We start from the raw sequence: 27082 nt of genomic DNA, 5'->3' as shown, positions 1-27082 counted from the left end.
CAAAGAATTCCAGCAGGTTTCTCCAAAAGAATTCCATGAGAAATTCCCGAAGTAATTCGCGAAGAAATTCCAGAAGGAATCTTCGAATGAATTCTGGTAGGATTCCAAAAAATCAGTAGGAGGAGTCACCACAGGAATTCCAGGATGAATCCCCGAAGGGATTCCAGGAGGAATCTCCAAGTGAAATCCCCGAAAGAATTCTAGTATGAATCCCCGAAGGATTTTCAAGAAGAATCCTCGAATAAATATCAAAAGAAATCCCCAGATGAATTCCACGAGGAATCCTTGAAAAAAATTCAGGGGAACCTTTCCAGGAAGGGGACAGGATTTGCTGGAGGAATCCCCGAAGAATTTTTAGGAGACATCCTCTAAGAAATTTCAGGAGGAATCACCGAACGAATTCCTGGAGGAATTTCAGAAGTAGCCCCCGAAGAAATTTCAGGACGATTCTCCGAGAGAATTCCAGTAGAAATCCACAAAAGAATTTCAAGAAAAATTCCCGAAGGGATTTCAGGATTAACAATCGAAGGAATTTCGAAGAAGAATCTCTGAGCGAACTCCAGGATGAATCTCCGAAGGAATTCAAGAAGTAGTCGCTGTTGAAATTCCAGGAAGAATCCAAGAAGGATTTTCAGGAGTACTCAGAGAAAATCCTAAAGGAAACCCCGAAGGAGTACTAGTAGCCATCCTCGAAGGAACTCCAGGAGTTAATCACCGAAGAAACTCCGGAAACAATTCTCGAAGAAATGCAGGAAGAAAGAATCTCAAAAAATGTAGCGGAAATCACCAAAGGAATTCTATAGTAAATTTTCTAAGGAATACGATGAGGAATCCCCAAAAGATTTCTAGAAGGAATTCTAAAAAGACATACAATATTCCAGATGCAATCCCCAAAATTATTCCATGATGAATTCTCAATGGAAGTCCAGGAGGAATCCCTGAACTAATTCCAGGAGAAATCTTCGAAGAAATTCCAGGAAGAATCCCCGAAGGAATTCCAAAAACAATCCCCAAAGGAATTCCTAATACAATATCTTCGGAGATTTTTCCTGGAATTGCTTCGGGGATTCATCTTGGCCTTCCGAGATTTTCCTCCGTAATTCTTCCAGAGACTTCTCCAGAAATTATTTTTGGGATTCCCTGCAGAATTCTTAAACATGTATTCGTGAATTATTCAAGAGGTTTCTTATGGATTTTTTTTTCAAGAGATTCAATCCCGAAGATCCTTCAAGTTTTTCTCTTTAGCTTCCTCAAGGATTTCTCCCGGATCATTTTTATTGGAGTCTAGTAAAACTTAACATTCATATGAGGAGTGAATAGAGCTGATACTGCTGAAGCGGAAAGCTCGCGGGTATTGCAGGGATTCTTCTTGGAAATCCTTTCCCCCTTTTGTAAAAATCTCTCATCGAAATTCCAGTAGGAATCCCCGAACGAATTCTAGGAGGAATTTGAGAAGGAATTCTCAAACGAATTCCGGGAGGATTTCCTAAAAAAAAGCCCTAGAGAAATCCTCCAAGGAATTTCCGAAGGAGAAAAATCCCCGAATGGGGATCCAGGGTGAACCTTTGCAGAAAGATTTCAAGGAGGAATGCCCGAAGAATTTTCAGGAGGCAACCCCTATTGAATTTCAGGAGAAATCTCAGATGCATTTCTGGGAGTAGTCCCGAAAGTATTCAAAGAAAAATCTCCGAAAGAATTCCAGAAACAATCACCTGAACGAATTCGAGGAGAAATCCTCAAAGAAATTCCCAAAGGTCTTCTAGATGTAGTCCTCGTTGAAAGTTCAGGAGGAATCCGCAAAAGAATTCCAGGAGGAATCTCTGAAAAATTTTTTGGGGAAATTCCAGAAATATCCTCGAATAATCCCCGAAGAATTTTCAGGAGGCATCCTCGAATGAATTCCAAGAGGAATCTCCGAACGAATTCCGGGGGGAATTCCAGACGTAATTCCCTAAGGGATTTCAAGACCATTTCCCAAAAGATTTCCAGAATGAATTCCAGGAAGAACTCTCGAAGGAACTACAGGAAGAATCTCAGAGAATTCCAGCAGGAATCACCAAAGGAACTCCAAAGAAAATTTTCTAAGGAATTTGATGAGGAATCCCCAAACGATTTCTAGAAGGAATCATAAAAAGACATGCAGGAGGAGTAGGGGGGAGTCTCGAAAGAGTTCCAAGAGAAATCCTCGAAAGAATTACAGATGCAATCCCCAAAGCTATTCCATGATGAATTCGCAATGGAAGTCCAGGACGATTCCCTGATGTAATTCCAAGAGAAATCTTCGAAAAAAAAACTCCAGGAGGAGTCCCTGAAGGAATTGTAAAAACAATCCCAAAAGGAATTCCGCTTAGAATAGGAATTCCTTTGTGGATTGCCTTTGGAATTCCTTCGGGAAATCCTCCTGGAAATTATTTCCCTTTTCTGGAAACATTCCCTCTGGAAATCTTTAAAGGATTCCTCCTAGAATTCCTTCAAGGATTCCTATTGGAATTCCTTCGGAGATTTCTCCTGGAATTTCTTCGAAGATTTCGCCTGAAACTCCTTCAGAGATTTCTCCTGAACTTCCATCGAGAATCCCTTATTGAATTCCTTTGGTGATTTTTGCTGGAATTCTTTGAGATTCTTCCTGTATTTCTTCGAGGATTCATCCCGGAATTTGCTCCTTCGGAAAAGGCGTATGGAACTCCTTCGAGTATTCCCCCAGGAATTTCTTTGGGGATTCCTCCTGGAATTACCTCAAGGAATGCTCCTGAAACTCCATAAGGAATTCTTTCGAAGATTCCTCCTGGAATGCCAACAGCAACTACTACTGGAATTTCTTCGGGTATTCATCTTGGAATTTCAGGAAATCATTCGGGAATTTCCTTCCTGGCATTTCTTCGGAGACTACAACTAATAGTCCTTCTGGGATTCCTCCGGGAATTCGGGGATTCCTTGTTGATTTCTTATGGAATTCTTGTGGATATTCCTCCTAGAATTCGTTCAAGGATTCTTATTGATATCCCTCTGGGATTCCTCTTCCTGAAATTACTTTTGGGATTTCTCCTGAAATAACTTCGGGTATTCCTTCTGAAATTCCTTTTGGGGATTCCTGCTGAAATTCTTTGAGATTCTTCCTTTAGTTTCTTCGAGGGTTCTTCCTGGAATTCCTTCAGGATGGTTCCTAGAGTTACGTCGGGGAATGCACCTGGAATTCGATTAGGGATTTTTTCTTGGAATTCTTTCGGGGATTCCTCCTGAAATTTCTTCGGGGATTATTTCTGGAATTCCCTCGGAAATTTTCAAGGATTGCTCTTGTAATTCTGTCGGGGATGTCTTCTGAAAATTCTTCAGGGATTCCTCCTGGAAATCTTTCAAGTTTTACTCGTGGAAATCGTTCGGGGATTTTTTTTTTGATTTTTCGGGGATTTCTATCGAAAATCCTTTAGTGATTTTTCTTGAAAATCCTTCGGGAATTCCTCCTAGAATTTCCACCTTGAGTGGCTTCAGAGAATCCCTGAAGTCCTGGAATTTTCTGGAATTCCGTTTGAATATTATATTTATTGGATAAACGGATTCTAAATTTATTAGAACCCCTCCTGGACTTACTTCGGGGATTACTTCATGATTTTCTTCAGAGATTGCTTCTGGAATTCCATCAAGGAATGCTCCTGAAACTCCTTCGGGAATTCTTCCTGGAGTTCTTCCGGGAATTTCTCCTTTAATTCGTTCGGGGGATTCATCCTGGAATTCTATCGAGGACTACTTCTGGAAATCCTTCGAAGATTCTGTCTGTATTTCCTTCTGGGATTCTTCTTGGTGTTCCAGAAGGATTTCCTAAAGAAGGTCCAGGAGAAATCCTCGAACGAATTCCCGGAGGAATCCCTGCAGAAATTCCAGTAGGAATCCCCGAAGGGTTTTCAAGAAAAATCCCCGATCGGGGATCCAGGGGAAATCTTTCATCAGCAAGAATCCCCGAAGAAATTCATGTAGGAATCCCCGAAAGAATTTCAGGAACAATCCCTCGAACGAATTAGACGAGGATTTCCCGGAAGAACTCCAGGAAGAATTCCTGAAGCAGTTTCAGGAGTATTCCTTGATGGAATTTCAGGAGGAACCCCTGAAGAAAATTCTGAAGGAATCCCCGAAGGAAGTCTAAGAGGAGTCCTTGAATAAATCTCAGTAGGAATCCCAAAAATAAATCCAAGAAATTTCAGGAATTCAGGGATTCTCTGATGTCATTTCTAGAGGAAATTCTAGGAGGAATCCTCGAAGGATTTCGTAGAAAAATCACTAAAGGATTTTCAATAGAAATCCCCGAAGAATTTTCAAAAGAAATCTTCGAACGGATTCCATGAGGAATCCTTAAAAGATTTCCAGGAGGAATCCCCGAAGAATTTTCAGGAGGCATCCCCGAAAGAATTATAAGAAGAATCCCCGAAGATTGCCAGGAGGATTCCCAGAAGTAATCCCCGAAGAAATTTCAGGACGATTCCCCGAAAGAATTTCAGCAGGAATCCCCAAAGGAATTCCCGAAGTAATTCCAGGAGAAATCTCGGAAGGATATCCTGAAGGAATTCTTGAACGAATTCTAGGAGGAATATCCACAGAAATTCCAGGAGGAATCCCTGAATTCCAGGGGGAACCCAAAAAGGACTATTAGTTGTAGTCTCCGAAGAAATGCCAGGAGAAATTCCCGATTTTTAGAAAGATTTCCTAGAATTCCAAGATGAATACCCGAAAGAATTCCAGAAGTGGACGCTATTGGAATTCCAGGAGGAATCTCTGAAAGAATACCCTATGGATTTTCAGGAGTATTCCTTGATGGATATCCAGGAGAAATCCCAGAAGAAACTCTTGGGGGAATTCTCGAAGGAGTTCCGGAAACCATCTACGAAGAGTCTCAAGAATTCTAGCAGAAATCACCAAAGGAACTCCAAAGAAAATTTGATGAGGAATCCCCTAAAGATTTCTAGGAGGAATCATAAAAGGACATACAGTGTTAATTCTCGCAAGAGTTCCAGGAGGAATCCTCAAAGAATTTTCAGAAGCAATCTTCAAAGAAATTCCATGAGGAATTTCCGATGGAAGGCCAAGATGAATCCCTGAAGGAAGAGACGAACCAGCCAAGGGCTGAAAGTCTCTCTAATAAAGACAAATCAATCAATCAATCAATCCCTGAAGGAGTTTCAGGAAAAATCATCGAAGATATTGTACTAGGAATTCCTTTGGGGATTGTTTTTGGAATTCCTTCGGGGATTCCTCCTGGAATTTCTTCGAAGATTTCTCCTGGAATTAGTTCAGGGATTCCTCCTGGACTTCCATTGAGAATTCATCAAGGAATAACTTTGGGGATTGCATCTGGAATTCTTCCGAGATCTCCCCCCCTCCCCTGTATGTCTTTTTAGGATTCCTTCTAGAAATCTTTAGGGGATTCCTCATCAAATTTTCTTTGGATTTCCTTTGGTGATTTCTGCTGGAATTCTTTGAGATTCTTCGTAGATGGATTCCGGAACTCCTTCGAGGATTCCTCCAAGAGTTTCTTCTGGGATTTCTCCTGAAATTCCATCAAGGAATATTCCTGAAACTCCATAGCCCAGTCAACCAGTGATCGTAGAAGATGTTGAATAGGATGTTAAAGTGGAGGCGATATGCGTACGTTTTACATGCGCCTAAATGGAGGCATGCACGCATATGGCCTCCACATTATCATCATATGCAACATCTTATACACTTCTGGAATTCCTTTGGGTATTCATCTTGGAATTCCAGGAAATCATTCTGAAAATCGGGAATCTCTCCTGGCATTTCTTCGGAGACTACAACTAATAATCCTTTTTGGGTTCCTCATGGAATTCGGGGATTCCTCCTGGAATTCCTATGAGTATTCCTCCTAGAATTCGTTCAAGAATTCCTTCAGGATATCCTTCCGAGATTTCTCCTGGAATTACTTCGGGAATTCCTTTGGGGAATCCTGCTGAAATTCTTTCGGGGAATCGTCCAGAAATTTCTTCGGGGATTACTTCTGGAAATCCTGGAAATCTTCGGAGATTCCTCTTGCAAATCTTTCGGGGATGCCTCCTGAAAATTCGTCCGGGATTCCTCCTGGAAATCTTTTAAGGATTCCTCATGGAATCCGTTCGAAGATTTCTTTTGAAAATTCTTCGGGGATTTCTATTGAAAATCCTTTAGTGATTTTACTACGAAATCCTTCGAGGATTCCTCCTAGAATTTCCTCTAGAAATGACATCAGAGAATCCATGAATTCCTGAAATTTCTTGGATTTATTTTTGGGATTCCTACTGAGATTTATTCAAGGACTCCTCTTAGACTTCCTTCGGGGATTCCTTCAGAATTTTCTTCATGGGTTCCTCCTGAAATTCCATCAAGGAATACTCCTGAAACTGCTTCAGGAATACTTCCTGGAGTTCTTCCGGGAAATCCTCGTCTAATTCGTTCGAGGGATTGTTCCTGAAATTCTTTCGGGGATTCCTACATGAATTTCTTCGGGGATTCTTGCTGATGAAAGATTTCCCCTGGATCCCCGATCGGGAACTTTTCTTGAAAACCCTTCGGGGATTCCTACTGGAATTTCTGCAGGGATTCCTCCGGGAATTCGTTCGAGGATTTCTCCTGGACCTTCTTCAGGAAATCCTTCTGGAACACCAAGAAGAATCCCAGAAGGAAATACAGGCAGAATCTTCGAAAGACTTCCAGAAGTAGACCTCGATAGAATTCCAGGAGGATTTCCTGAAGAAGGTCCAGGAGAAATCCTCGAAGGAATTCCCGGATGAATCCCTGCGGAAATTCCAGCATGAATCCCGAAGGATTTTAAAAAAAAGTCCCAGAACGGGAATCCAGGGGAAAACTTTCATCAGGAGGAATCCTCGAAGAAATTCATGTAGGAATCCCCGAAAGAATTCCAGGAACAATCCCCCGAACGAATTAGAGGAGAAATTCTCGGGAGAATTCCAGGAAGAATTCCCGAAGGAGTTTAGGAGTATTCCTTGATGGAATTCCAGAAGGAATCCCTGAAGAAAATCCTGAAGTAATCCCCGAAATAAGTTCAGGAGGGGTCCTCGAATAAATTTCAGTAGGATTCCCAGACGGAATTCCAGAAAATTCCAGGACTTCAGAGATTCCCTGAAGCCACTCAAGGTGGAAATTCTAGGAGGAATACCCGAAGGATTTTCAAGAAAAATCACTGAAGGATTTTCGATAGAAATCCCCGAAAAATTAAAAAAAATCCAAGAACGAATTCCATGAGGAATTCTTGAAAGATTTCCAGGAGGAATCCCTGAAGAATATTCAGAAGACATCCCCGACAGAATTACAAGAGCAATTCTCGAAAATTTTTGGGGGAATTCCAGAAATAATCCCCGAAGAAATTTCAGAAGGAATCCCCGAAAGAATTCCAAGAAAGAATCCCTATTCGAATTCCAGGTGCAATCCCCGACGTAACTCTAGGAACCATCCCGAAGGAATTCCAGGAAGAACCCTCGATGAAACTACAGGAAGAATCTCAAAGAATTTCAGCAGGAATCCCCAAAACCAATTTCAGAAGAAATACCCGAACGAATTCTAGGAGGAATATCCGCAGGAATTCCAGGAGGAATTCCCGCAGTTATTTCAGGAGAAATCCCAAAAGTAATTTCAGGAAGAATTCCCGAAGTAATTCCAGGAGGAATCCTAGAAAAAATTCCAAGAGGAATCCCAGAGGGATATCAAGAAAAATGCTTGAACGAATCTTTGAAGGAATTCCAGAAGGAATCCTTTAAAGATTCCCAGAGGGAATCTTTCCAGAAAAGGGAAAGGATTTCCAGAAGGAATTCCCGAAGGAATTCCAAAGGCAATCCACAAAGGAATTCCATGAGGAATTTTCGATGGAAGGCTAAGATGAATCCCTGGAGGAATTCCAGGAAAAATCTTCGAAGAAATTCTAGGAGGAATTCCTTTGGGGATTGCTTTTGGAATTCCTTCGGGGACTCCTCCTGGAGTTTTTTTCGAAGATTTCTCTTGGAATTACGTCAGGGATTCGTCCTGGACTTCCATTGCGAATTCATCATGGAATAGCTTTGGGGATTGCATCTGTAATTCTTTCGAGGATTCCTCTTGGAACTTTTTCGAGACTCCCCCTTCTCCCCCTGCATGTCTTATTTATGATTCCTTCTAGAAATCGTTTGGGGATTCATCATCGAATTCCTTAGAAAATTTTCTTTGGAGTTCCTTTGGTGATTCCTGCTGGAATTCTCTGAGATTCTTCCTGTAGTTCCTTCGAGAGTTCTTCCTGGAATTCATTCTGGAATTCTTTTGGGAAATGGTCCTGAAATCCCTTAGGGAATTACGTCTGGAATTCTCCCCGGAATTCGTTCGGAGAATTTCCCCAAAAAATTTTTCAGAGATTCCTCCTGGAATTCCTTTGCGGATTTCTCCTGAACTTCCACGAGGACTACATCTAGAAGTCCTTTGGAAATTTCTTTGAGGATTTCTCCTCGAATTCGTTCAGGTGATTGTTTCTGGAATTCTATCGGGGATTTCTCTTTGAATACCTTCGGGACTACTCCCAGAAATGCATCTGAGATTTCTCCTGAAATTCAATAGGGGTTGCCTCCTGAAAATTCTTCGGGCATTCCTCCTTGAAATCTTTCTGCACAAATTCACCCTGGATCCCCATCCGGGGATTTTTCTCCTTCGGAAATTCCTTGGAGGATTTCTCTAGGACTTTTTTTTTAGGAAATCCTCCTGGAATTTGTTCGAGAATTCCTTCTCAAATTCCTCCTAGTATTCGTTCGGGGATTCCTACTGGAATTTCGATGAGAGATTTTTACAAAAAGGGGAAAGGATTTCCAAGAAGAATCCCCGCTATACCCGCGAGCTTACCGCTTCAGCAGTATCAGCTCTATTCACTCCTCATATGAATGTTAAGTTTCACTAGACTCCAATAAAAATTATCCGGGAGAAATCTTTGAGGAAGCTAAAGAGAAAAACTTGAAGGATCTTCGGGATTGAATCTCTTGAAAAAAAAATCCATAAGAAACCTTTTGAATAATTCACGAATACATGTTTAAGATTTCTGCAGGGAATCCCAAAAATAATTTCTGGAGAAGTCTCTGGAAGAATTACGGAGGTTAGAAAAAAACTCGGAAAAAAAAATACCGGAAAGAATCTCTGGAAAAATCCCGAGAGAAATCTAATGGAAAAAAAATCATTAAAAATACTAAGAGGGCTCCTTTTTAGGATTCCGGGAACAATACATAGAAAGATTCCGAAAGAATTACTTGGAATAATTTCGACAGCAATGTCATGAAGAATTTCAAGAGAAATCACTTTGAAAGTTTACGGACGGGAAATTTTGCAAGAAATCTATGGAAGACATCAGGATAAATAACAGAAAGAATTCCAAAAAGAATCCGTGGAAAGTTCAAATTTCTGATATAGTTCCAGGAGATTTCACCTAACAATTTTGGAGAATTCCGAAAAGATTATGTGAAAGATATTCCAAAGGAATTCTTAGATAATTTCTATGAAAATCGGTATAAGATTAAAAAAAAATCCCTGAAATAATTCCTGGATAATTTCAAAAAAGGTTTTCTCCTATAAATTTAGAATTTCCAAGTATAATGCTTGGAGAAATTACTTTGAAAATACAGAAATAATCCTTGAAAAGCAAAGAAGATTCCTGGCTAGCAGAAATCTAAGTGGAAAAATCTCGAATATAATTCGTAGAAGAATTGAAAATATGTATCATTAACAAATTCTTTAAAAACTTCAGGATAGAAGCTATAGAAGAATATAAGTTATTTATTTATTTATTTTTTAATTCATTTTTTGATTCATTTATTCATTACCTTATTTATTTGTATATTTGTTGATTTGCTGATCTGTTGATTTGTTGATTTGTTTATTTGTTTATTTGTGTACTTGTGTATTTGTTTATTTGTTCATTTGTTCATTTGTTCATTTGTTCATTTGTTCATTTGTTCATTTGTTCATTTGTTCATTTGTTCATTTGTTCATTTGTTCATTTGTTCATTTGTTCATTTGTTCATTTGTTCATTTGTTCATTTGTTCATTTGTCCATTTGTTCATTTGTTCATTTGTTCATTTGTTCATTTGTTCATTTGTTCATTTGTTCATTTGTTTATTTATTTATTTGTTTATTTATTTATTTGTTTATTTGTTTATTTGTTTATTTGTTTATTTGTTTATTTGTTTATTTGTTTATTTGTTTATTTGTTTATTTGTTTATTTGTTTATTTGTTTATTTGTTTATTTGTTTATTTGTTTATTTGTTTATTTGTTTATTTGTTTATTTGTTTATTTGTTTATTTGTTTATTTGTTTATTTGTTTATTTGTTTATTTGTTTATTTGTTTATTTGTTTATTTGTTTATTTGTTTATTTGTTTATTTGTTTATTTGTTTATTTGTTTATTTGTTTATTTGTTTATTTGTTTATTTGTTTATTTGTTTATTTGTTTATTTGTTTATTTGTTTATTTGTTTATTTGTTTATTTGTTTATTTGTTTGTTTGTTTATTTGTTTATTTGTTTATTTGTTTATTTGTTTATTTGTTTATTTGTTTATTTATTTATTTGTTTATTCGTTTATTTGTTTATTCGTTTATTTGTTTATTTGTTTATTTGTTTATTTGTTTATTTGTTTATTTGTTTATTTGTTTATTTGTTTATTTGTTTATTTGTTTATTTGTTTATTTGTTTATTTGTTTATTTGTTTATTTGTTTATTTGTTTATTTGTTTATTTGTTTATTTGTTTATTTGTTTATTTGTTTATTTGTTTATTTGTTTATTTGTTTATTTGTTTATTTGTTTATTTGTTTATTTGTTTATTTGTTTATTTGTTTATTTGTTTATTTGTTTATTTGTTTATTTGTTTATTTGTTTATTTGTTTATTTGTTTATTTGTTTATTTGTTTATTTGTTTATTTGTTTATTTGTTTATTTGTTTATTTGTTGAATCGTTTATTGATTTGAAAATCATAATCAGTTCAACTTGTTTTTGTTGTTCAAATATCGGCGTGATTACAATACTCCCCATTTTCGCATTTCATGCACCTCACTACTACCAAGAAAATTTGAATTCGCTTATAGCGCACGCTGCTCCCAACGGAAAAGCCTCCAGTTTCGCCTTAAGAATCTAATACGTGACCGTCTTCGTAACAAACTTTAAGATTTGTTGATACCGTTTCGGCGTGGAAAACATAACCATGTCCAACGGCGAAGCAGCTGCCGACTCACGTGAGATACGTGACGCAACACAACACCAATGCATTCTATGCAATCAACCGAACCACGCTGATCGTAAAATGGTCCAGTGTGACGTATGCGATCGCTGGTACCATTTCAGATGCGTTGGAGTGAACGATAGCATCGAAGACCCGGAACGTAGTTTCCGATGTACGTCATGCGCTGTTCCCGATCCTCCGGGCTCGACAGTATCGACGTCTGCTAGCATTCGTGAAGCACGAATCCAGCTCGAAGTACAGCGTCTAGCGGAGGAGAAGAGGCTGCGGGAGAAGGTACAAGCGGAAAGGGAGAAACAGGAGCGAGATCTGCAAGAGATGACCTTGCGACTTGAACGAGAGCGGATGGACAAGGCAATGAGGGAAAACTTTGCCGTGGAGAAGGAATACCTACAAAAGAAATACGACCTTCTACACATACAACTGGATGACGATGACGCAGGCAGTGTTCGGAGCCGTTACAATCGTGGAGCGGAAGATGTTGTGGATTGGATATCTCGTAATCCGGCTGAGACCATGAGTGCCAACCCTGGGAATAGTCCCACTGGACTCACATCACAACTGGAACCAATCCCAAATTTCGTTCAACAGACAGCGGCGAATACTGAAGCGAACTTATCTCATCCAAATCCTCAATTCACATCCAATGCTCAACCGATTTCGTCAAGTTTTGCTGCTGGGGCTCTGAATCCCTTATCTTGCGCTTCGATCGCACCGATCTCGCAGACCACGCATCCTCTATTGCCAATTAACAGTTTGGTCAGTCATGATAGCTACGGTAGAGCAATAGCTACCCCGGCGAACAATGTGCAACGATGTGTGCCATCTGTGATGGTAGATATGAACAATATGTTTGTGATTTCACCAACAACAACGACAACGGCGGTATCATTTGCCTTGCCGGCACTCACGACGCAGCAGATGATATGTATGCCGTCGACTCTACCACAGTCGTTATCATCCGTCCAACTATCACAACCGCAAGCAGCCCCATTATCAGTTCCACCATCATCACTGTACCGATCAGCACACACTACCGTAGCCGTAGCGTCGTGTTTACCATCAAGAGGGATTCCATCAGTGTGGCAACAATCATCAGTCGTTAGTATGCCACCACCAACTCACCATTCTACACCAGCAAGCTTGCCTTGGGAGCGACGTCAGGCAGGAGAGTTTTACGCACACCAACAACCCGTTCGTTCTCAGGAAATTCAGCAAAACTCTGCATCGATTTCGGTTAGCCGAGCCAGTCTGCATCAAACTGTGGGTGATAATGCTCGCTCTGTGGGTCAGTATGTTCAACCTGCGGAGGTGGTAAGTAGCAGCTACGCGATGCATGACACTCGAAATTCGTACCAAAATGGTACATCAAATTACTGGCTAAGAGGGGCCAATCATATTCCGTTGCAAACAGTACCACAGCCAGGTAATATATCTGGTTATAACCAAGGATCACATACCGGTGTGAATACAGGTCACATTGGGTATCAGGGCATGCAAATCAATCAAACTTCTGGTCGTCCTTCCCAATATGTTCCGCGGGGTTCCCAATTGACTTCAGTTCACGATGGGGGTTCAAATGTGACTTCGTTACCAGTGTCGACAGATCCAGTGTGCTTACCAGCTTCACTAGATCATGGACCTAATGCACAGCAAATCGCCGCTCGACAGGTAGTACCAAGAGAGCTCCCAACATTTGATGGAAATCCGGCAGAGTGGCCACTGTTTTGGAGTAGCTACAGCACTTCAACACAGATGTGTGGCTATACGGGAGCTGAAAATTTGCTGCGATTGCAGCGCTGTTTGAAGGGTGAGGCAAAAGCAGCAGTAAGCAGTTTTCTGCTTCATCCATCGAATGTGGATGATATTTTGTCCACCTTATGTACACTGTTTGGTCGACCGGATGCCATCATCAACACTTTGCTTAATGATGTCAGAAGTACTCCAACTCCAAAACCAGAAAAACTGGAAACTCTTGTGAGCTTCGGATTGGTGGTGCGCAACCTTTGTGCCCATTTAGTCTCAGCAGGGCAAGAAATGCACCTCGCTAACCCGATTTTGCTGCAGGAACTTGTTGAGAAGTTGCCGGCCAACGTTAAACTTGGTTGGGCAATGCACAAGCAAACGGTAGCAGTTGCGGATCTTCGTACGTTTGCCGAGTACATGAACGTAATCATTAACGCAGCGAGCAGTGTGACTAGCTGTCACTCGGAAGGTTCAAAACCCGAGAGGCAAAAGGGAAAAGCATTTGTGAATTCGGTTCGCTCGGAAAACAACATTGAGAGTGATCAGTATGAGTACCAAAAAAGCGATTGCTGTAGAAAATCGTGCGGAGAATCGACGATATCAGCGGCTCCGGAAGTGCGTCCATGTGCGGTTTGTCAGGTACATGGCCATAAACCGAAGGATTGTCATGCCTTCAAAGACAAAAGCCTCATTGAACGGTGGAAAATCGTACAGGAGGCGCATCTATGTAAGCGCTGCTTGTATCCACATGGAAAGTGGCCTTGTAAGGCACCGGCTTGTGGGACAGATGGTTGTCAGGATAACCACTAGCGTGGGACACAAAAATACATTTTACTCCTGTACCTTTTTTGAGTTCCATTTTGCCCCCATATCAACTGTACAAAATTTCAGCTCGATCAGAGAAACTATATTTTAGCGCCAGCCATTTTAAGTTTTCATACGATTTAGTATGGGGAAAATCACTTTTTCAAAGAAAAATCGCCATAGGTTGCCCCTTAACCCCTAAAAATAAATCAATGAATTACCTCTGTTGGAAATTTTACGAGGAACGAACCCTCCGAAGACCGCAAAGCGATCTAAGGCATGTGGAAAAAGTTATTAACTGAAAACCGAATGGCATGCAAACGCTGTTTAACATGGAAGGAATAACAATAAATAATAAAATCTCGTCATTTTATCGATCGGGTGAGGCCTAATAACTTTATCCACGAATGTCGCATCGGTTTGCTGTCTTCAGAGGTCTGATTCCTAGTGAAGTTTTCTACAGAGATCATTCATCGACTTATTTTTAGGGATCTAGGGGTGGCTCCTAGCGATTTTTCTTTGCAGGAGTAAAACTTCCCCATAGTAAATCGTATGAAAAACTAAGAATGGCGGGCGCTAAAATATAGTTTTTCCAATCGATCTGAAATTTTGCACAGTTGATATGGGACCAAAGTGGAACTCAAAAAGTATACAGGAGCTTGAGTTTTTCCATTTTTTGTATTTTTCCATATGAACCGTGTACCAGGCTAATAACCACCACAAGTTCCTCCATCCAGGTAACCCGAGTAACGATGGGAAAAACTCCGAAACCTCAGTACTAGCTTCGACTTCTGGAGTAGTCACGGTTCATCAACGTCAACACCACAAAATTTTGTTCCGTGTCATACCGGTCAGCCTACACGCCAACGGGAAATCAGTAAACACGTATGCCTTTTTGGACAGCGGCTCGGATTCTACGTTGTTGGAGAGTTCTATTGCCAAGAAGCTTGGAGTAACTGGTGCAGACTTTCCTCTCTGTATGCAATGGACCAATGGTATAAGGCGGACAGAAGAGAACTCACAACGTGTACAATTGGAGATTTCCGGTAGTAGCGGTAAACGTTTCTCGATGTCTGGAGTGCATACTGTTTCCAGCCTGGATTTACCGCATCAAACCATTAATCACGACGAGTTGCAAGAGAAATTCCCATACTTGAAGGGACTTCCCATTGCAAGCTATGTTGATGCTATTCCCGGAATATTGATCGGTTTGGACAATGGCATGTTGAGTTCAACTTTAAAGCTCCGCGAGGGCAGTGCAGAGCAACCAATTGCGGCAAAGACGCGTCTGGGATGGACGCTGTATGGAAGATCTGGAGATTTGGATTCTACATTGCTGCGACGAGTTTCTCACCAGTGCCGCAGAGCAGAACGGTCGGTCGAAGAAATAATTGACGAAATTGAACTACTTCATAATGACGAGATGGCCAGCATGAGGGAAGCTCAGCAAGGAGAGGACGATAAGGGCGATTCAGAACTAACAAACAAAACGGACAAATATCGATACCAGATAGAGAATGATACTGTGAACAAAGAGAAAGAGATGCGGAAAGCAAGGCGTCCTTCTGAATGTGTATTCTAATAGGGATGGCCAGAACAGGGGAGTGAACGTTAGAACGGGAGCGGGTGAATATTACCAGCCGCTAACTAAGAAGGCGGACTTGGACGTGCTGGAGAAGTCTGGTATGGCTGAAGGCACAACTTCAAGCAATACGGGGCGGAGTATGTTCGCAACGGTACAAGACCCCTCGTTATCGGCTACCACTACCGATTCAACCGATCCAGAAATCGTTCTGACAACCTCGGCGAGAAATGTCAAAGGGAACTAAAAACAGAATACCTATTGTTAGAAAGCCACAACAAATTTGGATTCGTTGAGTTAAAATTGATTATCCTAAATTGTTATCCTAAAATTTATTATTCTAAAGTTGTTGTACTACATCAATTCTAAAATTTGTTAGTAAGTATTCTATAATCTATCAAAATTATTTGATCTTAATATAATACTTAATCACTAAAGGAACGTACACGACAACTATACTTTGTTACAAGTAGACGGACAATTAGCGTAGAAGACAACAAATGTAAGTGACTTAAAACAAAAACATTCAACATAAAGTTAAATAAAATGTTTTTCAGCTTAAAGCCTACTCAAACAAACAAACGGGTTTGCTCTTAAGAATCTAATACGTGACCGTCTTCGTAACAACCATTTATGACTTATATAATGAGCTTCGAAAAACTTTTGACATAACTTAAAATTCTTAACACGGAAGAAAATTATAACGATTAGATTACTTTCTAATAAAACACCAAATTTTCTTAAATTTCAACATCGTTTCAAAATTCAAGATGCTAATTATATAGACTGTTTCAGAAATTATAAATACACTTTGTTTATTAAATTAAATGAACTGTTGTAATGATTTTTACCAAATTCTTTCAGAGTATAGCATATTGTACTCCATATTTTTATATTTCCTTGCAATTGTCTTGATATTTTAAAGAACAGTCGAGTTCTCTAACAAATAACTTAATTTTTCAAATTTGCATTTGCACAAAGGTGTTTTTTAATGATTTCAACATTATTTATCACTAAATACCAAAAATACCAAAATTTTTATCTCATTCGCTTTCTCAACAAGTTGTCTAAGGAATGCCTTGATCAAAATTTGGGAAAAATCGATAAAGGCATTTCTACAACAATTTTTCGGAGATCAAGTTTCTTATTTTTTAAGGTTTTCTTCGGAACATAAGAACTACCACACAGTTTCTTAGCTTTCCTGAACGCATTTAATCTGAACAAACTTATTTTTTCAGCTAATTCGATCCTTCAGATGGCAAAGCTAGTCAAACCATAAAAACGAATTCAGTAAGCAGTAATTAAGACACTCGTTTGCTTAACGTTTGTTGCTACTTGTGTTGTTGAGAAATTTGAAACAAAAAAATTTGTATTGAGAAGGCCTGTAATGGTGGTTCTTGATCAAATATGCCAGTAAAAATTGCTCTTACCAGTCGAGAAATATCTTTTTTTATCGATACAGCCATATTTATTGTGTCTGGAAATTAAATATTTTTTCTGTGAGATTTTTTTCTTTTCTACTATGCTACATTTTTTGACCACTTTGTGCAACTTCAAATTTTAACCATCTAATTTACAGAGCCCTATATTTTAACTTTTGCCAGAAACATCAAAAAAATTGGTATTATTTGCTTCGTTAGCATGTTTACTATAAGAACTAGAAGAAACTTTTTTGGGTATTGTGCTCAAAATGAAATGGCAGTTAATCGTTAGTGTATTTATAATTTCTGAAACAGTCTATAGTTCATTTAAATTCCCTCTGATTGTCTTGAATACAGATATGTTTTAAAGGAAAGTAACAACATAGGCGGCAATTCATTGAAAAAGTAATGGGATGTATATTAAAAATAGACCAATTTACTAAAAAATCATAAAATTAAATAAATCGCTATAACTTTTTCTCTTGTTAATAATTTCAAGTTGTGTCAAACGTTTTTCAGAGCTCATTATATAAGTTATAAATGGACAAAATTTCATTGCATACGGTTCATTGAATCCGGAGATATAACAGCTCAAAGTTGGCTATCGGATAATTCTATCTTTTTCTAAAATGCCTATAACTTCTGCAGCATAGCCCGATCTTTTTCAAATTTTGTCCACTGATACACAACTAGTTGATCAACTTATAGTGAAAATTTGAGAATATTTGATGCACTTTTCGAAAAGTTACAGCTGATTGGACATTTTTTGAAAAATGAAAATTTTGCCTATCCCGATCATTTTGTCTATCCCCTGTATATGAAAAACAAAAATTTCGAAAAATTCCAAGTCTTACTTCCTAAATCAGTTGTTTTGAACTCCCAGAAGCTACGTTCAAAATTTGAGCAAAATCGGTTGAGCCCAAGGGGGCGCTCAAAACGCTTGAAGTTTGTATGGGAAAACTTGGCCAAATGTATGCAGAAATTTCAAGTTTTCGAACGCTGTAAGCGTTCAATATTCAAACCCTTTGGTATTATTGTAGGTGACTATATGCCAGAGAACTTTGTCGAAGACCGCGAAGTGATCCGATGGCTGTGAAAAAAGTTATACCCTAGGCCAGTGCTTCCCAAACTGTGCGCCGCGGCGCCCTGGTGCGCCGCGAACCTTTCCCAGGTGCGCCGCAGGATTTTGGCTTTTGTGACAAACAAAAAAAATCTTTATTTGTATTGCGGAACACCTTTATTTTTTTTATTAGTAAAACTAGTGTCGCTCACATTTTTTTTAATCTTTCCTCATTCTTTGATTGTTTCATAGGATTTCTGGTAACCTTTTTAAACATATCAATTGAAACTACATTTTAAAATTAAGTTTTTGAAATTGTTTTTGAAATTCTTAAGCTTCAGCTTAGCTTTTGATTTTACTATAACTTGTCCAAAGTTTTTAATATCAAGAACATTATTTACGTTCTTTTCAGAATAATTACAAGGTCTTCGGAACAGCTTAGCGGCATGCAGGTTTGCCGATCTGGTAGTGTGAAGAACTAGCTTTGACCTTTTTGTACCGGGCTGTTTCATCAGTACTGCCGCAATTTCGCTGAACTCGAATAAGTTTGTTATGCTCGGTTTCATAAATGGGGTTATATATGGCCAATCCAGTCCCAAGGGTTAAGTTGAAATTTATGAAAATAAGTTCAATCAAAGCCCACCTGGCAGGTCATTACAATCTATTCATGTGTCCCAGTTTGCCGAAATTTTCTAAAATAAATAAAAGTGTTGCTTTGCAATTTCCGCAAAAAGTTGGAGCTTTGGTCAAGTTCTGTGTAGTCATTTTCATTCAATAAGAATTCTTCAATTATTGCAAACGCTTTAGAATTTTTGGCTGAATTGTTGAAATTCAGCAGCTTGTTTTACCTTTACATCTGAATTTTCTACTTATTTTTAAAACTTCTATGAAGAAATCAACATGATTTTTGAAATCTTACTAATATTTAAACTATCTTTAAGAAATAAATTTAAAAAATTAGTTAGCTTTCCAAAAGTTGAATTCTGAAAACATGATATTAGAAAAGTGTTTCACGATTTTGTCTTGCACAGTGAAAGATGCCCAAAATTTAAAAAAAAAACTTTGTTAAAAACTTTGGTGCGCCGCGACATTTTTGGAAATGTCAAAGGGCGCCGCGATAGCAAAAAGTTTGGGAACCTCTGCCCTAGGCAAAGTGAGGCAAAGTATTGAGATTTCATTATTGATATTATTCCTTTACATGTATTGGAAAAATAACAATTAAGTTTATCCTCACTTTTCCTAGGGTATAACTTTTTTCACAGACGTTGGATCACTTTGCGGTCTTTGACAAACTTGTTTGGCATATAGTCACCTACAATAATACCAAAGGGTTTCATTATTGAACGCTTACAGCGCCACCTAGCGGCAAAATTCGAAAATTGAAAATTTCTGCATACATTTGGCCAAGTTTTCCCATACAAACTTCAAGCGTTTTGAGCGCCCCCTTAGGCTCAACCGATTTTGCTCAAATTTTGAACGTAGCTTCTGGGAGTCCAAAACAACTGATTTAAGAGGTAAGACTTGGAATTTTTCGAAATTTTTGTTTTTCATATAAGTGTGGGCCACCTTACTATACACTCAGCCAAATAACCTCAAGATTTCCATAAGGCCCAACTTATGGAACGGCCTTTAAATAATTCATAATGATTCGGATGAATTTCATAAGGTCACTCTATGACGTAAAATCGTCTCACAGCTTGGCTTTTATTGATGTTTAGCAACATGGTATTCTCAAGCGTCGGTAGCCGTGTGGATAAAACACGGGCTCGGTGATCCCGACGTTCATGGATCGAATCCAGTCTGCATCATTTTAAGATTTTATTGTTCTTTTCATAAGTCTATCTTATGAAATTTGTCATAGCAAGCACGATCAATTTTCATAAGGCATTCTTATGTCATCCATAAGAATTAGTTATAGCAAATTTTCATTAGGTATTTCGATGAATTTCGCTAGTTTTTTTCTCTGAGTATATAGAAAACCCAATGTGTTCGCAGTAGAATAGCGATCGATTTCTAGTTTTGGTTTGGTTTCCCATAACTGATCGGGTAACGACGGAGAGAACGGCGGTATTACGTCTCATACGTCTACCTCTACATATGTTCCCTCTTCGATAACAAAGAGAGCACAAATGGAAAACGTTCTTTTTCTTCAGTGGCCAATTGGTTGAGCACACAAGTAGTGTGGAAAAGCGAGCTGTCAAGGCCGTATGTGATGGTCTTCAACTGGTAGGTGCAGATTGGTTCTGATGGGTCCTCCCGGAAGGGTATCTGCTGATATTTCCGGTCATCCGGGTGCACCCAGATCTGTCGAAACATCTTTTCGGCGCCAGTAGTCACGGCGTACCGAAGTAGACGAATGTTGACGACGAGAGAGTCCAGAGCTGACTGCACTGTTGTCGGTCCGACAAACGGATCTTCGTTGGCCGATAAGCTGGAAGAGCTTCAACAGGATCCATCAAATACTACTCGTAGTATGGTCGCGTAGGCTATATGGAGACTTTCATCGACAGCGAACTTCATCTCCATAGACTAGAGGCGACGGAATGCGAGCTGATAGTCGCCGAGCATTTACAACATGTCGTCTTGCAGCTATACACGGACGATGTATCTCGTCCAACGCATTTCGGTAAACACAAAAACAGCTCAGAACGAGGTATCTAAAAAACGCAGTTTTTAGTGTCGTTTTTGGAAGATTCGGCTTTCTTGGACTATTCAGAATGTGTGTTTTACATTGCCCGAAGTTTCGTCTCTTTTATTGGGGCTTTTTCAAGGGGATAGGGATAGCTATCAACCGTTCCTCGAAACACTGAACGGTTGACAGCTATACCTTTAAAAAATACCAATAAATGAGCCAAAACGTCGGGCGAAGCAAAACACACCGTTTTAATTAGTCCAAGACAGAGAAAGTCAAATCTTCGGAAGTAGCAGATTTCTTATCGCACTCATCCAGCATATAGTATTGAATCATATTCGAAAAATAATCCCGGAGCCGATTCCACGGAAGATCCGCAAAACGGATTCCTATGCTCTGTAACTTTCAAATAAGTTTTTCTATCAGTTTAGTGTACTAGGTACTAGGTCTGACAACTGAACTGTTCTCATATCGAAAAATTACATTTTCTAAAATGACCAATTTCAATTACCCGATTGGATTTCGGAAAAAGACTTTTACGCCGCCACCGCTGACTCTTTTTGTCTAACGTCGACGTAGAACGAAGTATCGGCGGCTATCAGTACGTCGTTGTTTATCAAGCCGTCGATTTTAATTTTTCGCGCCGACATCAGTGCACGAACAAAATCAAATTTACATAAATATGGGATAAATAATTCACTCAATCACACGATCACGATATCATAAGAGTTTAACTGCAATAAACCGGTTGTTGGACCATTAATGCATCTTATTTTTTCTTTCTATTATTTTAGGTAAACTATGCAGAGGAATCGTAGTTAAGAACCTTCAGAAGTCAAATGGAATTCCGGGGCTCACATGCTAATACGAAACTCTTGCAACTGCTTTTTTCACTTTTCATTAGATTTCATTCATCATTTACATCTCTCCAGTTTTTTTTTTTTTTGTTTCGTTGTTTCTTCAGAGATCCTCCCAGAAGGATTTAGTAATGCCTCCAAAAGATATCCATCATGGATTCCTTCACAAAATTCTTTAGGGATTCCTACAGAAGTTTTATCAGAAATTCCTCCAGGAGATGCCTCCTAAAATTTATTTTTAAATTTCAATCAGGGATTTTTCCAGAAGTTCCTTTGAAGATTTATTCAGGAGTTACTTCAGAGAATCCTCCAGGATGATTCAGTAATGCCTCTAGGAATTTTATCAACGATTCCTTCAGAAAATCTCTCAGACATTTCTTCAGGGATTCTTTCAGGAGGATTCAGAGATGACTTCAGGAGAGTCATCAGGAATTCTACCAGAACTTCCTATTGGGATTCCTACATGAGGTCCTTTAGAGATTAGTATAAGAGTTTCTTCAGGGATTCCTGCTGAAGTTTCTACAGGAATTCCAGCAGGAGTTTCTTCATGGGGTTATTCCAGAAAATCCTTCAGAGATTCCTCCAGGAGTTCCTTCAGGAATTTCTCTAGAATTCATCTCTGGGATTTTTTCTTGTGTTACTTCAGGACTTTTTCTAAGAGTATCTTTAGGTTTAGCTTCAGGAGTTTCTTCAGTTCGTTCACATACTCTTAAAGCAGAATTCAGGGATGCCTCCAGGAGTTCCATCAAAGGTTCTCTTAGATGCTCCATTTAGGGTCGCTTTTGTAATTTCTTCAAGGATTCCTCCTAGAATTCCCTGAGGGATTACCACAGGAGTTTCTTCAGTAATTTCTGCAGGAGTCCATTAAAGGATTCCTCCTCGCATTATTTCAGAAACTTCCCCGGAAATTTCTTCAGCGAATCCTTCTGAAATTCCTTCGGAGATTCCTCTTGGAATTCCATCAAAATGACTCATGAAGATTGTTCAAACATTTCTCTAAAAGTTCCTTCAGATATTTATTCGAAAGATCCGTCAGGGATTGATCCAGAAATTCCTTCGAAGATTCCTGCAGTATAGTAGTTCATCCAGGAGGAAGCTTCAGGGAAGGATCTAGAAGTTCCGTAAGGAATTCCTACAGCCGGTTAGAGATTAGTCTAGGAGTTCCTCAAGGGTTTCCTTCTGAAGTTCTTTCAAGACTTTCTGCAGGAGTTTCTTTAGGAATTAGTCCAGCAGACATTTCTCCAAAAGTTTTACGGATTCGTGCAGATATTTCTCCAGAGATAAAACCTGGGATTTCTTCAGGGGTACTGCCAGGAGATTTTTCGGATATTTGTCCATATGGATTCAGGGATGCTTCCAGGAGCCACATCAGGAATTTCTTCAGAGGTTTCTTCAAGGATTTCTATAGGACTATAATCAGGCATTTCTCCAGGATTTCTTTGAGGGATCTATCATGAAGTTCCTACAAGAATTACTCCAGGAGTTCTGTCAGGAAATCCTCCAAAATGTCCTTCTGGAATTCTTCCTGGAATTCTTTCGGGGTCTCCTTCGGAAAATTCAACGGATATTTCACCTGGTAATTCTTCTAGGATTCCTCCTGGAATTCCTACGGGTGTCCTTCTTGCAAAACCTTCGTGGAAACTCTTCCAGCTGGATATCGTTCGATGATTCCTCCTGGAAATTCTTCGGGAATTCCTCCCTATATTCTTTCGGAGATTCCTGCTGGAACTTCTTCGGAGATTCGTTCTTGAATTTCTTCATGGATTCCTCTAAGAAAACCAACAGGGATTTCTCTTGCAATTTCTTCGGGGATTTCTCCTGGAAGCCTTTTGGGGATTACCAAGGGGATTACTCTTCGATTTTCTTTAGAGATTTTTGCTGTAATTTATATGGGGATTTCTGCTGGAGTTCTTTCAAAGTTTCCTTTTGGAAAACTTTCGGGGATTAATCCTGGAAGGAAGAATCGTGGTTACGAAAATTTTAGTTGATGAAGAAAGTTTTTTGCAGATATTCTCCAAAATCAAGATGTCTGGAAGTTAACAACTATGATGATTTTTGTGGCGAATATTTGGAATTACTGGTGTTTTTCCGGTTTCTGGTCCAAGCCATTTATCAGTGCTCTAGCCAGTTCATATCGAGCCACCGATCAATGCTCGCCCACTGCACGGTACCTAGTTAAAGAGTACCATCCTCACGAGCGAGGTGCGAATGAAACGATTGGGCTGTAACGCGAGGGCTTATGATGCGGATTATTATCGGCATCATCAACGCCATCAACATAATTACTGTTAGCTTTCTGGTGGTTTAAGCGTTGATTCAATTATCTCTACATTAGTTCCTTGTAACACGTTCCATCAGTGGATGTGGCGGTGGAGGTGTTGTTTCCACGTCTTTCTATCTTCTATAAAAGCGACAGGAGGGTGGATTTCCGATGTCTTTTCATCTTATCACTGCCATTTTCTTCTTGTGGTACTTGTTGTTGACGTGACACCCCAACTTTGGCAGAATATTCTTTTATTCTATAAGCACTCCACAATAATAATATTGAGAACTTATGGACCATTTTTGCGTTCATGATCGGGTGGCAAATACGAAGGAATTTCCCATAGAAATCAAGGAAACTTTTATGTCGAAAAAAAATATGGGTAGCAGGTGTTTAAAAGTACAGCTTCCACATTTCAATCGCATCAAGTTAGCCATCGACAAGCTCCAGTACTTAAATCTTCTATAATTGTACTTGCCACACAATGTACAAATTCCCCCAGTAGCACACTTGTTCTACATCAGTTCATGTGACTCTTATATGACCAAATTTGGTCATATAGGAGTCACATTGACTTTTCTAAAACATATGTGCTACTAGGGTCATGTAATGGCAGGCAAAGAAACCCCTTCATTTAATAACTGTGGAAGTGCTCAAAGAACACTAAGTTGAAGCAAGGCATGCCACGTCCCTGTGGGGTGAAGAAGAAGGAGAAAAAGACTACTTTCAACTTTTTTTTTATTCTTAATCACTTAACCTAATTTACAGCTCTATTGTCCTCTAGGGCACTACGTGAGCAATTTCAATTGACAGCTGCACTTACATTTTGTACAGCGGTTAGATTCTATTCTACTTTATCGAACTGGTTGCCTTTCTGCTGCTTTCACTTTTTCTACTTTATACCTAGTAGAATGATGAGCACAAGGATGATGATGGATGGCCGCTGTTCCTTTCCAGTCCGATTGGGGGTCCATTATGAGTAGCAGTTCGCCGCTGTCCAGGTATCCGGGTCCGTTTGAGCCATGGGGCTCAGAAGAGGGTCAGTGTCAGTTGCTTTCGGGGGAAAAGCAACTGACGAAAAATTGCAAGTGCCGGGGCTGGGAATCAAACCCATGACCATCCGCATATGAAGCGAACGTGTGACCAACTACGCCACGGGCCCCGACTACTACTTTCAACTTGTCAGTATGCTATTTTGCTCCTACATGATTCCACTGCGTCAATTCCCTCTCGCAGCTGCTGATAAAATCATTTTATTGGCAAATACCATTTTGTCACGCAAAATACATAATTTTCTCGTTAAATTTTACGAACTAGAAGTACCGCATCCCACAACACTCCGACGACAACGACGCCAGACCACTATCTCGCAAAACCCGAGAACATGCCAATTAAAACAAATTATCATAACTTGTGGCAAAGACCGCACCCGATCCAACTCCCACTTCCCGATTGAAACTAAGTTTAACACATTCATTGTCACCGTCCGGGAACCGGTGAACCACCTTTCCACGCCATCACGGCGCTACATCCAGCTGACTCTACAACCCACCATCATCCGTGTTTCGTATCCTTGCAGGGAGTGCAACTACCTCAGAACTCATCGACGATGAAAATCGTACGCACGGGCCAAAGTCTGGTGATACAGAAGGTGAGCCGCAGCTCGAGCGGATCCTACCAGTGCGGAGCGCTCAACACCGAAGGCGAGACCGTGAGCAACGAGATCAAACTCAGTATCAAATGTAAGTACCTGTGTGTCGACTGTCGGTATGTGGGGAGATGTTGAACCATATTAGGCGTAAGCTGCCTTATTTGGGTGATTTAGAACTGCAGCAGCAGCAGTCGACAGAAGAGCTTTTACGGTTGACTGCGCTGCTGCTCGGTGCGAGGGATAGAATGGCAAATGCCTTGAGGGACTGGAGTTTTCGATTTGATCTGTTCACAAATTGAAAATAATGAGACCAGCTGGTTTCTGGGCGCCGACAGCTATGCGATTTTGGAATCATATCTTCTGTTCATTTTTTGTACGAATTACCTCGGGGGAGTTTTTCTGCTTCATCAATCATACAGTCGTATGTTCAATATTCATTCTCATTCTACGTTATGATTAGTCAATAATGCAGTCTTCGGAAGTAAGGATTCCACAAGACAAACAAATCCCAAAGTCCAAAGCTAAAACTTCACCAATATTTCGTATGGAAATCCTTTCATATATTTCTGAGGATTCCTTTGAGTGTTTCCTTAAAAATTCCTCCTGGGATTTCTTCAGAAATCCCTCCAGAGATGTTTTTTGGAGAATCTTCCTCGAACTACTTTGAGAAATACCTCCAGGATTTTTCCAAGACATTCAGATTAGAAGATCTTTGGGAAATATTCCAAGATTGATTAGGAAAATCCTCAAAAGTTTCCATCATTGATTCCTTTAGAAATTCTTCCAGCGATTCCTTCCATTACATTTTCCACGGATTTCTCCAAACATTTCAAACAAATTTTCTTCAGGTATCCATCTAGAATATCTTTCATGGACTGACTTAGAAATTTTCCACAGGTTCTTCCCCTCCGAGGAATCTCCCAAAGAATCTTTCACGGATTTCATAAAAAAAATTCAGCATTTTTTTCAGAAAATAAGAAATTTAAAATCTATTCATAATTCTTTTATAAATTCCTTGAAGGATGGCTACATTTTTTTTTTCTAAAAATTCCTCCAGAAATTTCTCCAAGGATTTCATTAGATTTCCTTACAAAATTGTTTCTTTGATTCCTTTAGAAAAGGTCTCCTAAAAATGTTCAAGGACTTCTCCATCAGCGGTTGGTATCGAAATTCTTCAAAGAATCTTTGAAGAAATCCCTCTAGAGTGTTCCCCACGAATTTCTTTCAAACGATATTTCAGGGAGTCCATCAGAAAATACAGCACGAATTTCAAGGATTCCATCAGAGACTCTTTTAATGATTTTTTTAATTTCCTGAAACGGTTTCACAACTTCTATTAGGTTTATTAACAGCATTTCGTACAGGTACCCCTTCACAAAATCCTCCAGGAATTTATAGAGAAATATTGCAATATTTCTTTGAGTGGCTCCAGCAGAAAGTCCTCAAAAGTCTTGCAGGAAAGCAGGAGAGTCCTGTAGAAATTCAATCAGAGAGTCATTCAGAAATTCCTCAAGGCTTTCATCAAAACATATCTCTAGGAGTTCCTCCACGGATTACTTGAGAAATTCATTCAGAAATTTCCCAATGAGCATATCCTAGGAATGTCTGCTGGAATTGTTTTAAAAATTTCTCAGAATGTTTGTAGTAATATTTACAGATAACTCGTTTTCCAAAATATTCCTTTAGGTTTGGAACTTTTGTAAAAGGATTTCACCAAGAAATTTTCTAAATTTCTCAAAAACTCCTTGGGTAATTCCTGAAGAAAAACACGAATGAAAAATGCTACAATTAAATATAAAAAAACGGGGGGCGTTTCTTCGAAACA

General features: G+C 39.2%; 1 protein-coding gene and 1 long non-coding RNA gene across 4 annotated transcripts in view; both read left to right on the top strand.

Annotated features, from left to right (window-relative positions):
- Positions 1-27082, top strand: part of LOC109429277 (nephrin-like) — a 506653-nt gene that overhangs the window by 458843 nt on the left and 20728 nt on the right. For all 3 annotated transcript variants that reach the window (XM_062850614.1, XM_062850613.1, XM_062850612.1), the window contains one exon: positions 25186-25348. In XM_062850614.1, the coding sequence (XP_062706598.1) occupies positions 25186-25348 (163 nt within the window). The remainder of the gene's footprint in view (positions 1-25185; positions 25349-27082) is intronic.
- Positions 15397-16005, top strand: LOC134289099 (uncharacterized). The gene is made up of 3 exons (XR_009998272.1): positions 15397-15751; positions 15812-15875; positions 15931-16005. It is a non-coding gene; the product is annotated as an uncharacterized LOC134289099 (long non-coding RNA).

The sequence above is a fragment of the Aedes albopictus genome, chromosome 2 (genome assembly GCF_035046485.1).
Source record: "Aedes albopictus strain Foshan chromosome 2, AalbF5, whole genome shotgun sequence".
NCBI classification, from domain to species: Eukaryota; Metazoa; Arthropoda; class Insecta; order Diptera; family Culicidae; genus Aedes; species Aedes albopictus.
This window is presented reverse-complemented; position numbering and strand designations above follow the sequence as displayed.